Below are 15,527 nucleotides of genomic sequence, written 5' to 3'. Positions count from 1 at the left end.
CTTCTTGATCATTTTGAAGCGCATTTTTTGTTTAGGGCTTCAATATTACAATATATCACAGACACTGTTAACACGTACGGCCTTGCATCTCAGATTAAACATTGTTAAACGATGCGTTTAAGAACCCCCAAATATGACAAGTAACAGTTAATATACTTGTACTTGCCTGTTTTTTTACTTTGTAAAGCGCATAGAGAAGCTTCGGTTTATTTTGCGCTCAATAAATCTATCTTTATCATTATTATTATTAATAATGGTGTGGGCCACAACCTCTAGCCACATGTTTGTGTAGTTCCATATGAAAATTTCTGTGTAAGGTACATATGACTTTGAGCAAGACTGGGTAAATTTCTTGTCATTTTGATAATTCCCGAACCTCACATTATACACCAATACTTATTTTCTGCTATATGATCAAACTTCTATACCGTTTCTTTCATAATGCGATCGCATGAACAGAACTCAACTTTATTGTTCCTGTGTTCTTTAATCGGGTAATCTTATCAATGGAAACGCGCTAGGAAGATGGAGTACTGCGTTTTCCTTTGCTTTGTTTTAACGAGATTCCCATATTCACTCGGTGGTCGGAAAACGTGATCAGGAACGGTCTCAAGGCCTGATTAGCGCATGCGCAAGATATTAATCTAATGAACATTGTATGGTAATGATGATACATCATCCGAGTATCAATTATCCTTCTCTAAAGGATGTAGGACGGGGAAGGGAGAAAGGGGAGACCCAGAGGTCATCGGAAAAAAGCATAGTACATTATATTACTCTATGCGTTATACTCTACGCGTTATGTCATGTTATTACAAAAAGAAATGCGTGATACTCTATGCGTTATGTCATGTTATTACAAAAAGAAAAAAAGAGTGTTTCTGCTGGATATAAATTTCCTTCTGCTTTGCTATAAACACTGCATTGTAAATTGATTTATACGGTATATATGTTTACAAACAGAATGTTGATTTGTTACATTACATTGTAAATTGATTTATATGATATATACTGTATGTTTCCAAACAGAATAAGTTTAATAAATACAATACAATACAATACATGAAAACGGTGTGATAGATTGAAATTAATCAGGACTGGTAAAGATAGTCTAAATGTACGATTATAAAAAATATAGGGAAAGGTACTGAAAACGATAATTAATTGCTTGTCTGTAAAAAAAAAATGAAGAGGAGAAAAAGAAGAAGAAGCAAATTTACAAATTAATTTGTGAGAAAGAAAACCCGCTGGCACTTTTATAAATCGAGGTGGAAACGTTGGTATACAGTTTTAAAGCAGCATTAAAAATGAGTGAAATAAGCAGCATTTATTTTTTATTTTTACTGTTGAGAACAAGGATGCACTGGATTCCAAAACATCTCTCTCTCTCTCTCTCTCTCTCGTTCCCTTTCTCTCTTCCTTCGTTATTAATTGCAACAAATTTTGTTACATGATCTAGGTTTCTTTAGAGTAAGGATTTCCAAGTTACTAAAATTACACCATCGCATTGATTAATGGCGCCACATTTGACAAGTAGAAAAAAGAGGATTTGCAAAATTGGGGCTTAACCTTGTCCTTATCTCTCTCTCTCGCTCTTTCTCTCTCTGTCTCCCTATCTCTCTCTCTCTCTCTCTGTGTCTCTCTCTCTCTCTCTCTCTCTCTCTCTCTCTCTCTTGACTCTCTATATCATCATTTCCCTTGTCATCTTGGTGACTTCGTGCCAATGTGTTCCTATCTCTGTTCCAATCTTTGCCCTTCCTCATCTTCCAAACCCTCAATAATATGGCACGGCTAAAGAGGATCCAGTCTAGTAATTGTATCGAATGACGTCTAAAATATCAGAAACTAAATATCCCGGCGACACCATCATGCTTAACGGAACGTTCTCCCTGGACGTTATATTCTGAGTTGTATCATTTTCTTACATACATCAAAATGTCAGGCGACCATTACAATGGTGTACTCATCATATGTGCACTCCTCAATTCTCTCTTTTTTTTTAAAATAATTGTTGTATTTATACTTCGGTGGCTTTCTTCACCACACGTGAATTTCGCACAAGCACTATGCATCAATTGAAGGAAGGATTGATTTGTATAAAATAATGGCTTTGCAAATCACCAATTTTCGGTCCTCGTGAGAATCCATGACAACCCCTTTGTCACTGGTATACATCAATCTTGCACTGAAAACAATTGAATAATATTGTCGTTGGTATATCTTTATCTTGATATCTTGATAAATAGGCGTCCAATGTGGCACAGGTAGATAAGTGTTCTGGCACTTTAAAATTTAGATATTAAACCCCTTATCCTGTCGGTGTGGCTCTTAACCCAAGTTCGAAGGGTGCGCGTTCACGCTTGCAAATTCACTACACTTTGCGTAAAGAAAAAGTGAGCGCGTGTGAACGGTCCTTCAGCATGACGTACACACAATCCTTTAACGCACTGTGAATATGTTGCAAAAGAATCGTGTAAGGTTGCCATTAAAAAAAGCTCACTTAAAATCTTGTTCTGAATATCGATGCTCTATGTCGATGACAGAATAATGCACGAGCCCTTGACCCTGTGCTTTAGTCACACCCGTTTTGGTTCCAAGTCACAGTCTTAGGTCTGTTGCACACGGGCGTCATTTTGTCTGACGCAAAGCTGCGTCACTGCAGACAAGGCGTCAATTTCATGACGCAAGGCTACGTCAAAGATTGCTGTGGAGTGCACACTTTCTGTGATGGGTGATATCATTTTAAATAGAAACTGAATGGAAAATGATAAGGGGAAAAAAGTGTTGATAATTTCTATATGGGTGATTTGCCTTCACCGATTCGATTAGCGCAGGCAAAAACGCAATCAACTTGACGCCTGGGTGTAATGGGCATTACGCCTTATCCACATAACGCGATAAACCCTCCTCTAACAAATTGATTGCAAAAACGTCGCGACAAAATGAAATTGACATTCAAATAGTAGTCTGCGTCACATTCATGTTTCTTATAACGCAGAGGCAAGTAATTACGACACTGAAAGGGATTTCGCTGCGCGTACAGTTTTTATTTCACCCCACCACTTTCTTTAATGTACAGTCGCAGGTAAAATGGTTGTGTTGGTCAATGAAGCGGTCCATCACTGCAGGTGTGAACGAGACTCTTTTCATCGAGGGATGTACTCCCCTATCCATTTCGAACAACATGTGTAATCTATAGTACATGCATGCATGCAGGATAGTCTGAATACTACCTCAGTACTCTCCTCTAACGGGAACTGTTTGGTGGTTAAGCTTAGAACCTGAAGAGCAATTCAAAAAAAATAGTCAAGCGTTTGGAAGACTTTCCGTTCAATGCTACGGGTGCAATACCATGTCATGTTGAAAGTCTGTTTGCTTAAATCAGGCGTAAACTTTGCTCGCTGAAAATGCTAGTTTAATATTTTGTGAATTCATTTGCAAAGAAGGAAGAAACTTCATTGCCGCGAATAAAGCTGCCATAGAACACCATACAGTCTACATTAAGTGGGATTGGGGGGGGGGGGAGAGAGAGAGAGAGAGAGAGAGAGAAAGAGATGGATACGTAATGCGAACCAAATCAAACGGAAACATTCTATTTGCATTCGCATTAGATCGAATCGCGTTTAAATTCCCCCATTTTGTGGCGCGTAATTGGCGTTGCGAGCTTGGCGCCTCGGCAGTGCTGCAAATAGCAACCCTTTTTCTCCTCGTCAAACAAAAAGGAAACAAAAGTTGGTATCCAGGGGCGGCAGGTAGATCTGCTTAGTAGGTCAGCATGCCCTGAGGCCCCAAATATGATTAATTTTTGCCGCTCATCCAGCTTTTTGACGCAATTCTACCCCATCTTTCCGGGGAATGTCTTTCCCAAAGCATGTAAAGTATACCTGCTAAGCCTTTTCATCTGTATTACGCTAAAGCGGTCGTCATTATGAAGCTTTCTCGTATTGCTTCTTCGTCTTTATCATTTAAGGATCATTTCTTCCTGTCTTCAATTTCTAGAAGAAGAAAAAAGACCATACTTATAAGGTTTGGGACATATTCCATTAGCTTTCTTGTTAATGTTCCTTACGTGACGTTAAGCCGAATTAAATTGATGCAAGTTTTTCACTCCCTTCCCCTTCCTTATTTCAATCACTAGATCCGCCAAAACATCCTTGATCACGTGACTTTTCGAATGACACTACAGTCATAGCCGTATTTCTTGCACGGTAATGTAATCGTAAATTCTAAAACATGAATATATTAATATGTGTGTCACTAACAGGGGAACTTTTATCAACCTACTTTTAACTTTTTTTTGTGAGGTGACTAATTTGGCTGTATTATACAGTCATATCTTTGTTGGTATGAATCAGAATTTTTAGGAATCGCGAATGGTTTACAATTGAGCTGCATGTCGTGAACAGTTCACGAGAAGCTTTCGAACTCTTGGGCTTTATTGTTGCGATTTCTACGCCTTTCTTCCGCATGCAAACCGCACAATGAGGGCAGCTAAATGAATTCCCTGCTAATTTCCCAGTTGCACTATTCACATCTAACTTTGTCGAACAACCGAAGGGGTTCGTACAAAGAACTCCTTTACTTTTCGATATAACGATACATTTTATTTCTTACACTTTTGCAGAAGTAGTGAACAGTGAAAGATTGTCAAAACGAGAGTGCAAGGTTATCCTTTATGTCATTGGATTATGAACGAGAATTAAATTGATGACCAACCGCGTTCTTCTGAATAAGTCATTACAGGAGAATAATGCAAAAACTGTGTTCCTTGCAGAGGGGGAATTACCATGAATAAGTTGTGGTTAATTTTAATCTTTCTCAAAATCTGCAATTTATTGATTTCTTTATTTGGTTCCCCAAGGGTTAAGTTATATACGCTAATGGATTGTGACAGCTTACAAAGCACTGCTACAAAGTAGTTCTTGTAACTGTATAATGTTATATGAATCTTTTTGAGTTTTACACCACTATCCCCATATAAGTAGATATATCAAATTACACATAATATATTAAAATGATGGAAACTACTCCGCTCCTCCTCGCCTCCCCCGCGCTTTCTCTCTCTCTCTCTCTCTCTCTTTCTCCCTCTCTCTCTCTCTCTCTCTCTCTCTCTCTCTCTCTCTCTCTCTCTCTCATTCCACCCACCCTTTCTCTAAATATATATCTATCCATATAAAGTATATATCTAAAAATAACTCTCTTTCTCCTTTTCTCTCGCTTTCTTCCTCTCAAGTTATCCCTCCTTATTTTGTTCTCTTATCTACCTTTCTCCTTCTCCCTTCGTCAGCATTTCTCTCTTTTTAATCCTTTCCCTATCCTTTCCTCTCTCTCTCTCTCTCTATTTCTATTTCTCTCTCTTTCTCTCTTTCTCCGACCTCTCGAAAGAACAGGGCCATATACATAATGACCCTGAATAGAGCAATCCAGCTGTATTATTATGAAGTAATTATTATTTATTTTATAATCATATGTATGTACATGTATATATATTTAAAACCCAACACAAACCAATCTACACCTTTGTCACTTATCGACTACTAATATTTCTGCCTATCCAACTATCCTTGTATCCCTCAAGCCGAACTCCTCAACACATACCATCCAAATTGATACCACGCCAATAACGTCACCACGTCTCTCAAATTAAACCAATCTACGGTCATTAGCATACCACAATATTGTACCTCATAATTAAAGGTTGTTCGCGCCGTCTAGAAGTAATGTTTAATATAGAAATGAAGACTAATAGTTGGTATTTTAATGGGGTGAACTTCGATCATTATAATTAATATCGCCAGGGGCGTCTCAGAGTTGGTATGTGTGTCATGCATATTGCCACTATAATATGACTCTTAAGTCCTATCCAAAATATTCATACATCCAAGATGTGGGGGTGTATTGGTATTGTGGTTCATTCACAAACTCGTTCAGCAGCTATTGTAGTAAACATATACAAAGGGGTCGCGAGACAACTATAACTAAATATCAAACGTGTCATAAACAAATACAAATAAATCAAAGCTATCAAAACTTTTGAAATTCTGATTTTTGTATTGGCAAAGTATCACCCTTACTAACGTCATCCAGTAAAATAGGTAGACTTAACCCCTATCACAGTGATTTGATGTATCATGTTCAATTGTGGCGCAGTGAATGAGTGCTATATATAGAGAGAGAGCCCCTCCTTGGCCCATGTGTGATGAGAACTCGATCACCTAAAAAGTCAGAGTGATCAGTGTCGGGTAGCGGCGGGGTGGGATGGGGGACAACAGGCACATACCCCCCCCCCCCCCTCCCCTCCCCCTTCCCGCTATAAAATCAAATTTGAAATCCAGGAGGAATACCCTAGGTACTGCAAGAGAAAATGTTTCCCCAATGAAATTCTGCCCCCCCCCCCTCCCTGTTCCCCTCTGTTCCAAATTTGTGACACCGAAGACACCTAAAATCTGAGGGTGTGCATTAGAATTTCTTTTCGTGCCCCCTCCTCCCTACAAATTGCTTGACTCACCCCTGTAATATCGTATATATCAATAGCATGGGTGATGTTATGATGGCCATGGCGTCAATCGTAAGATCAGCTTATGTTATGATGATGATACCGGTGGTAATAAGAGACCGGATACTTGGCTGGTGGGGCCTAAATATAAACCAGGGTTATGCTACTTTTGGAGTAGTATAGCTACTGTGAGACGCAGCAGCAACACGGTCGCAAAGACTTTCTATAATTAAAGGTATTTTCAATAAACTGTTTTCATATCTCATATAGGCCTATGTTGACATTACGTAATGCGTTATTATAATGTTCGCAAATTTCAGAGGGTGATGGACATGGTTAAAAATTGCTTGAGGTTAATTTGGAATGCCTTTGCGATGGTTTTCAACTTAACCAACTACTTAAGAAGACACTCCCCTCTCCCTTTCTCAAGAATTGGAGAAAATATTTGTAGTTACATTCTGGTTTCTATTATAAAGGTCTTCCTACATTAATGACCGTCTTGACAGTTATTTCTCACGAAAATAGTTATGAAGAATTCGGCGTGTTCTCTGACATTTTATTTTGTTTAGCATCATATTGTCTGGCATCAAATTTTAATCTAGAAAGCAGATGGTATTATTTTGTTTAAAGCTTTAAATTTCAAAAATTGAGTCCATATGAAAATTATTATGACACAGGTCAACGTCCAAATTCAGTTAAGAGATATACATCCCATACAAAATGAGAGATAGAATAAGGGGATGCAAGGAAGAGAGAGAGAGTCAGGGAGACATTGAGAGAGACATAGATAGCGTGAGACAAAATGAGCACTCAATCTCATGCACGCAACCCGTGAAAAATCATGCATCCATAATCTATTTTCCCGATATCTTTCTCCGAATGCGCGCTGGCTCACGGGGTAATCAAAAGCCTGCATCAATCTAACGAGACCCTCAAAATGTGTCCGGTTTGGTAGTAGGCGCGAAAAGCAATCTTGCCAAAGGCCAGATAAGCTCGACCTGTTTTTCCTTTTTGACAAGTATTTCATTACTCCCTGACATCCGTTCCGCTTAATTTGAAAGAAAGACTGTTTTAGCCGTCTGATTAAAAGATAATTGGTAAGACTAGCTCAATATCAAAAAATATATTTAACCGATTTATGCGCACATGGGTGACAGTAATTTGACTTAATGTTCAGAAAATGTGAGGTCACATCGATAAAAAGAGACACAAATTCTGAATAGTGTATACACAGGAATGTTATACCTTTTGTACAATTATTGCATACTTTACCTATAAGCACAATGTTGTTGTAGTTGTTGTTTTGTTTTCCCTCTTTAAATCAATTTTGATTTTGATTTTCCTTACTGTTAACATTTACAGAAACATTCAACATTCAAGCACATGTTTATCCTAGCCAGTCTTAGGAAGTTGATGGATTACGTTTTCCTTACTGTAACATTTACAGAAACATACAACATTCATTCATATTTTTAGACTCGTCCCCTTGCCCATAAACACCCCCCCCCCCCCCACCCCCGGGTTACTCTCCCCTCCAACAAAACACGTCATATTGCAAGACTAGACATGTAGGCCTAAAAGGCTATTGACTGTTAGAAGCCTCTTACATTAACATTGCGCTTGTTGTTTAATATGATAATCCTTCTTTTATTTATTTTCTTTGTCATCTAATTCGACGATGAACTCGAAGCTTAATTTAAACGATGACAATTCTTTGTGTACAGTATTTTCCTCCTAATCTCAGCTTTAAATCAATCGTTGCAGGCCTATTCAATGCTATTGTTAGGTTTCAATGTTTAACAAATATTATGGTATAGGTTATGTTTTACTATCATCTCGTATCGTTATGAGCAGGGAAGTTATAACTCATGATAATGAAGTCTTTAAAATACAAGGTACACGCATGCAGAACACAATATGTCTGTCTCCACCATCAAAAGCAGATTGATTACAATGTTACATGCATGTTACGACAGTAAAAAAAGGAACGGGGAGTCATGTCGGGTAGAAATAAACGACTTTGTCACGGATAAAAGGAACAGGTCAGACAGTTCTTCGTTAAAAAAATGCAGACACAGAACATGCGTACCCTACCCCACGATACAGGTTTGATGTATTGTTAATACAGGTAAAAATTGATATTTATTGATTCTACCTGTACCTCATGAATAAGATGTCATTATTTCTTGTATTTTCTCTCTTTTTTTGGTATTACCTCGCGATACAGGTTTGATGTATTGTTAATACAGGTAAAAAGTGATTTTTATTGATTCTACTTGTATCTCATGAATAAGATGTCATTATTTCTTTTATTTTTATTTTTTTTTGTATTACCTCGCGATACAGGTTTGATGTATTGTTAATACAGGTAAAAAGTGATATTTATTGATTATACCTGTATCTCATGAATAAGATGTCATTATTTCTTGTATTTTCTCTCTCTTTTTTTTGCATTTCGAATATGGAAGTTTTTTTCTTCAAAACTTAGATGAAGGATTATCAAATCAAATCAAAATCATAACAAATTTACAGAACAAAGTGAACAGTTTTTAATTATCCTTTACGGAACAGGTACATACAAAAGAAGTATCAAGATAGGTTATGACTGGTTTATTTACAACATCAACAAATGTTGTATATATGATATTATACTTGAGAAAGGGAACAGAGGCTTGTCAAACACAGTGATATGAATGGCTTTTACAATCTTACATCAGATTATAATTCTTATCAGGATCAGGCCATAAAGTTCTCGTAAAAGCGAAATATGAAGCCATATTAACATTCGTAATGAAGACGGATGTCAGCGTATTTCGGTCATGAATTAGAATTTATTGATTCTACCTACATGTACATCTCAACAATTAGATTTCATTATTTTGTTGAATTCATTTTCATTAAGCTTGCATATTATATAGACAACGCACGAACTTGCAAACTATACGAGCTGGTACACAACCTGTGCCGTGTATTTTCACAAGTTATTTATACTCATTCTGTAATGAAGGCCTATATTTGCGCATTTCTATGTCAATCTCGAAACAATTAAGAATGATTAAAATGAAGAATGTGTCAATTTAGACATTAATTTTCATTCAGTAATGAAGAATGTCAAATTGCAAGCGGTTTTTTGTGTGGGAGATAACATAATATTTCTGGTATTGTTTGTTTGTTTGTTTGTATTCGTTATTTTTTGGTTCTTTGTTCTGAAAAGACGTGCCTGATGTTAATGAATTGCCATGTTTTTACAAATATACCCAAGGTAAATATTGATGTCATTAAATATGAGACAGAATCGAAATGAATAAAAATAAGGCCAATGCTACGATGAACTTGAATGCCCTATTTCAAATCTTTAAATCAGCATCATATTCCACGTGATATTTATTCCTTTTCTCTTTTCTTTTCTAATTGTTTTGGCAAAATATAGTCAAGCTCAACTTAACTGAGTTTGTTTGAAGATTCGTCCTTTAAACATGTGTATTAAATCTTTCGACGTTTATAAAGGAGCAATTAATACGTCTACGTGCAGGTGTATTAACTGAACTATACAGGATGCTCTCTCAATTAACACGATTGAAATCTAATGTTTAAAATAAGAACAAAACAAAACTGATAGCTTCCTCGAAAATGAGCATAACAGGCGAGCGCTAATTTCCATTCTGAGGACCCTCACATACAATGAATAGTAGGGATGCAACCGTCCTCTCCAATCAAAGTTCAGTTTAAATCCCATTCAAAGAAACGCTTACAATGTTCTTTAATCGATAATGTGAATTATAGCGGCGATTTCAAATGTTCGGCGATCTAACCCGGACAATGCAAAAGACGAGGACACATGAGAAAGTAGCAAAATACATTAATAGGATAGGTAAGCAAGCGATTCAAGTGTAGATTAAAGTCTTTTGTTGTTCATTAAACGGGATTTAAGTCTTTAGGTTCGTCGATTCAGTATTCTGCTATCACCTTTCAGGGCGGGGATGTGGTCCTTTAAATATGTGGATTAAATCTTTCGACGTTTATAAAGGAGCAATTAATACGTCTAGGTTACAGGTGTATTAAGTTTCGCGCTCCGTCACTCTTAAGTGAGAAATTAAATCTCGCTACTTAAGAACTAAACAATTAAGTGATGCCCTATACCAGGATTAAACATAATAGAGAGGGGGATGTTCATTATGGCAGAGTACATTGTGAAAATTAGAGCGGATTTGCATTGCATCTCTGCACAAGTCATGCGAGAACATGTTTTAACTCGAAACAGCACTTAAAAATGAATTGTGCAGGTCCTCTTTTCTTCATAATTCAGAGATACTTCTCAAAATAATAGCTAGTCAATTTTGCTTTATAAACAAATATCAGATTACGGATGTTATGAAGCAATGGACCTTCCTATATAGGTGAATAATGCAATAGGTTTATCGTGTTTCTTTCTTATGTCTGTTTGTTTATTTGTTGTGTATACCTTTGTTTCTGAAGATCATCGAGGGAGTTATGGCCATTTCAATACACATCCCACACGAATCGCAGGTGGCTTAATATGTCACGAAATTTTCATCAATTCATCATTACTCTGTTTAATGTTTAATACTGTATTTCAACTTTATCTCTTTTTCAAAATAAAATATATATGCAGTAATAAACCTGTATAAATGTAACATTAAATTATGATGTAATATTTCTAATTTGATTTATTTCTCGATTTTTACGTTTATCGTAAACTAAGAGTTTTCATGTAAAGCGGCTCGTATAATTATGCAGAAATGAAATATATACAATTGTACATGTATACATAAATAAATATATATATATATAATATTATGTCAATGATAATGAACCATGTCTTTGTTGGTGTTGCAGGTAAATATTTTGATGATTTTGCCAAGATCTGCGAAACATGATAGATGCATTCGTCAGTTTAATTCGTTTGTTTCTTTCTTTTTATTACCTATTGCAACATTGAATGACGATGTATGGTACTGTAAGGGTTAAATTGTCAGCACAGTTGTCTACACATGGCTTCTGACATGGTGCTCACGGTAATTGTTCGATCCATTTACGCTGGCAGAACTAAATGCACTTCAATTTGACAAACTACGATCAATTTAATTCTGCAAATTGTATGGGACCCAAGAGCGCAGTTTCGAAAAGGGTAACGATACAACTCGGCTGAAACCCCCCCCCCCCCCAAATTCTCTCTCTCTCTCTCTCTCTCTCTCTCTCTCTCTTTCTCTGCGTATTACTAGATATAGGGTAGTTAATGGTAACTCGAGGGGAGGGTGTGGTGAGGGGAGGGGTAGGCACACTGTGGGTGATTCTCTATACGTGACTGGGATGAAGATGGTGAGGTTATGGAAAGGATTGGAGGGGAAGTACATGTAGAACATGACTGGCGCATCCAGGGGCCATGGGGGCACCCCTCCCCCGGCAAGAAAATCTAATCTGACATAATTTAATTAAGTCCAAACTAAATACAAAAGAAGCATGTTCCCTAATTGTACCCATCGGCATCAATTTTAGCCAAAAAAAACAACCTAAAAGTGTGATTCCCTTTTCTGTTTCGTTTTGTTAAGGTTGCCACGGTTTTGGTGCACTGTTGCTAGGGTTATTGTGATGGGAAAGACTAATTGAAGCTCAGCAATCTCCGCTACGTCCATTAGTTTTAGAAATAATTGATACCTAAGTTAATATGGATAGGTCAAAACATTAGGACTATGTTGTGTGAATTAACATGTCGATGAAGTTACGTACGACGCAGGTAGGGGAGGGGGGGGGGCGTGAAGCAGATATAACCACAGATGTAATAGAGACAAAATGTTTTTTTAGGTCACAAAGGCAAGGACCAAATTGGCAGAGGAAAGGCTATAATCATTAGTCTTCCTAAGTCTCTAATGGTCGAATTCCATTTTCGCATCTAATCGAATAAATACGTGATCGGAATAATGTTGACATATAAGTATACCAGTAGACCAACATTCCATTATCTCTCTTTTCCAACTTCTTAATTATTATTCCCCCTCTCCCTCTTTCTGTCCCTCTCCCTCTTTCTCTCTCTCTCTCTCTCTCTCTCTGTCTCTTTCTTTCTCCCTCCCTCTATTTCTCACTTCTCATAACCAGGATTGTAATATTATTGTACATTATGTTCTAAAATGCTATTAACCAAAGTAACATTACACACAAACGAGAGAAAATCTCCAGGATGAGGGAGAGGAATTGATAATACTACAGAGCTCTCAAGTTTATGTCAAACTTAAAAAGGAAATCCGAGACAAATCTCGCTTGTACAGAAATAACAACTTTGATTTGACAAAAGTTTTCGAAACTCACCCGATTTTCCGACTTTCTTTTCGCCGAGGACGACGATGCGAGCGTCCGCCATTTTATCGCCGGTAGACTTCAAGTTCTCGGGCACCACTCGGTCTTCGGGTGTGCGTCGGTTTTGTTGGTACCCACACATGGAGATAATCGGCTGCGTCTCAAGGCTCCAACGTGCCAAGTCTGCCGTCATAAGTCAGTGCGTGGAAGCAGCGAAAACAAAACCAGGAGCACTTTTATAATCCAAAATGTGCTGAATTTCTTTCGTGTTGGTTAAAACTAATGGTTTTGAATGTCGACCAAACTTGATGTCATGTATTGTAAGGAGTGATCCAAATTAAGGGTGTTGAACGCGGTGCGGTTAAACCTCGATTGAAATGAACTTCATCGGCCTGGTTCCTGCCTACTCATTTAGCACAAACAAAGTTGCACGGTCGAGTGCACGCTGGGGTCCGCACAATGAAACTTCTCCGTTGTCTCCTACGGCTTCGGTATGAAAGGTCCTGATTGGTTGATGGCTATGACGTCATAGGCTGGCTCGCACTTCGGCTTGCTCTGATTGGTTGAAGTGACGAAACTTGCCTAAGGTGAAGCAGAACTGAGTTGCACCTGCATGGCAAGTGAGAAGAAGAAATAGAATGTGAAAATTATGTATCTGGCAACAAACACATTGATACAAGAGACGAAATATGTAAAGCGTGAAGTCGCATGCCTTTTAACAAGTGATTGATTAAGGATAGATGTCAGCAAAAGAACATTAGTTTTACATATCTGTGCGGTTGTATCGTGTGTGTTTTTAATGTAAAAGGGGGCAAAATGGAAAAAAAACAATAACCAGCGCTCATGTATGATTGGTTGAACTTGCTTATTCATTGGTGGAATCTAAACAAGATTTAGATCTTATAAGGAACTTTCCCTTTTTGTGTTTATTTTTCCCCAGTGTGGAAGAATATCTTAACAACGAAATAACATGAAATGTCTGCACATTAAATACATTCGAGTATCGATTATAACAAGATAGTATACAAAACAGGGACAAAGATTTTAAGTCGCATTACTTTCTACCTATCTGCCACCTAAAAAGCATCAAGACATATGGAACAACTGCACAATGCAATCGCATGACAGTTCGTCAACATTATCATTCCAGACGCTTGTGAAATCAATAAAGGGAATATTGATAAGACAATGGGATTTTCATGGGTCTTGCTGGATGTTGAAGGGGCGCCGACCCGAAAAAATAAAAATAAAATGCCGGCAGCATCATTCTTCGACCAGACACGCACTATCAGTATCCACCCCACGCGAGCCACACCATCTCAAATTCAAATTCATAACACGGCGCATAACAACACGGACTGGCCAATATTCCGTCACAATTAATATCAAACTCGTCCTTCCCTAGAGAGCCGCCTATCCTCAAGCCAACTCGACCCAAGACGCCGTTAACTCGCTCACCGCCATGGGGCGAAACACAACGGCGAAACTAAACGATAGTTTGGGCACGCGACAGCAAGAGTGTTAAATTCTGACTCGGATGCTGTCGAAATCGACACAACAAAACTGCTCAAGAATAAGAAAGACCTGCTTGCATATCAATACCGACCACTAACAGCGGGGGATAGACCCACTGCGAGTACTTCATAAACACCTGAACTCTTATTTTTCGCGACTTTTGGGTGGATACTTTTACAAGAGTTCAGATCATGCATTCACGGTCAAATTTATTTGTCGCCCCGTGGGTGCAAGGGGTTCGAATTCCTGCATTGTCTTTCCGAGCTGGCAGAGAAATTCTGATATTTTATATCATCTCTGGTGACAGTATTCCGAAGCCGGACTGCACAGCAGAGAGATACGAACGATGCTGTATGCAGTATGCCGTATGTCACTTGAAGTTCAAATTGAAATATTGATGAATTACAAAAAGACACAGTGAAGAAAAAAATTATATCAAATTATTTTTACTATTTTGTACTAACCTAGGAGATTTACATCGGCAGGTTAATTTAATAAGATTATCTTCCCATGCATATTGAGAGACTAACGAGGAAATTGAAGATTTCATTTTTGTAATAATTACTCGACTTTTCTCTGGCCCTTATAAACCCCCCCCCCCCCCCCCCTTCGCTCTTTCTCTCTCTCTCTCTCTCTCTCTCTTGTCCCCTCCCCCTCTTTTCTTCCTATCTCTCCTTCTGAAACTAACTTTCTCTGTTACATTTGTCAAACCCACCCACTCTCTTTCTCTCTCTCTCTCTCTCTCTCTCTCTATGTATCTATCTATCTCATATACATATATATTGATTTATATACTTATTTCCTCTACAATACAGCTAGCATTATTTAACCACACTTCATTAAACAAAAATTAAACTGAATTTATTTCCAGATTTGTATAATTCTTATTGTCTGTTTTTCAATGCTCATATCGATTTTGTAATAAGTGAAAGTCCTTGTAAATGTATTTGCTGTTATTATGGAAATACGTGAAATGAAATGAAACGATGAGAAAACTTACAAACATATATCTTATTCCTTTTCTTATGTATACTCAAACTCAACCTTCTCTTTAAAGCTATCATTCGATAATAATGTCCCTTTAATCTTTCTTTCTTCGAGGGAGTGCCCGGTTTATTTGGATTACCCATACACGCTCTTCTCGGTTTCTAATGGGTTGAAAGTGAGCATGATACATTCAGAATGAATTCTACACTCGGAAAGT

The 15,527-nt window shown here is 37.7% G+C and overlaps 1 protein-coding gene across 1 annotated transcript in view; it reads right to left on the bottom strand.

Moving 5' to 3' along the window:
• The window catches only part of LOC581260 (ras-related and estrogen-regulated growth inhibitor), a 49,769-nt gene that overhangs the window by 27,676 nt on the left and 6,566 nt on the right, over positions 1–15,527 (bottom strand). The window contains exon 2 of the mRNA XM_030988032.1: positions 12,821–13,417. Within this exon, the coding sequence (XP_030843892.1) occupies positions 12,821–13,001 (181 nt within the window). The 5' untranslated portion in view covers positions 13,002–13,417. The remainder of the gene's footprint in view (positions 1–12,820; positions 13,418–15,527) is intronic.

The sequence above is a fragment of the Strongylocentrotus purpuratus genome, unplaced genomic scaffold (assembly GCF_000002235.5).
Source record: "Strongylocentrotus purpuratus isolate Spur 01 unplaced genomic scaffold, Spur_5.0 spur5_scaffold_17, whole genome shotgun sequence".
Classification (NCBI taxonomy): Eukaryota; Metazoa; Echinodermata; class Echinoidea; order Camarodonta; family Strongylocentrotidae; genus Strongylocentrotus; species Strongylocentrotus purpuratus.
This window is presented reverse-complemented; position numbering and strand designations above follow the sequence as displayed.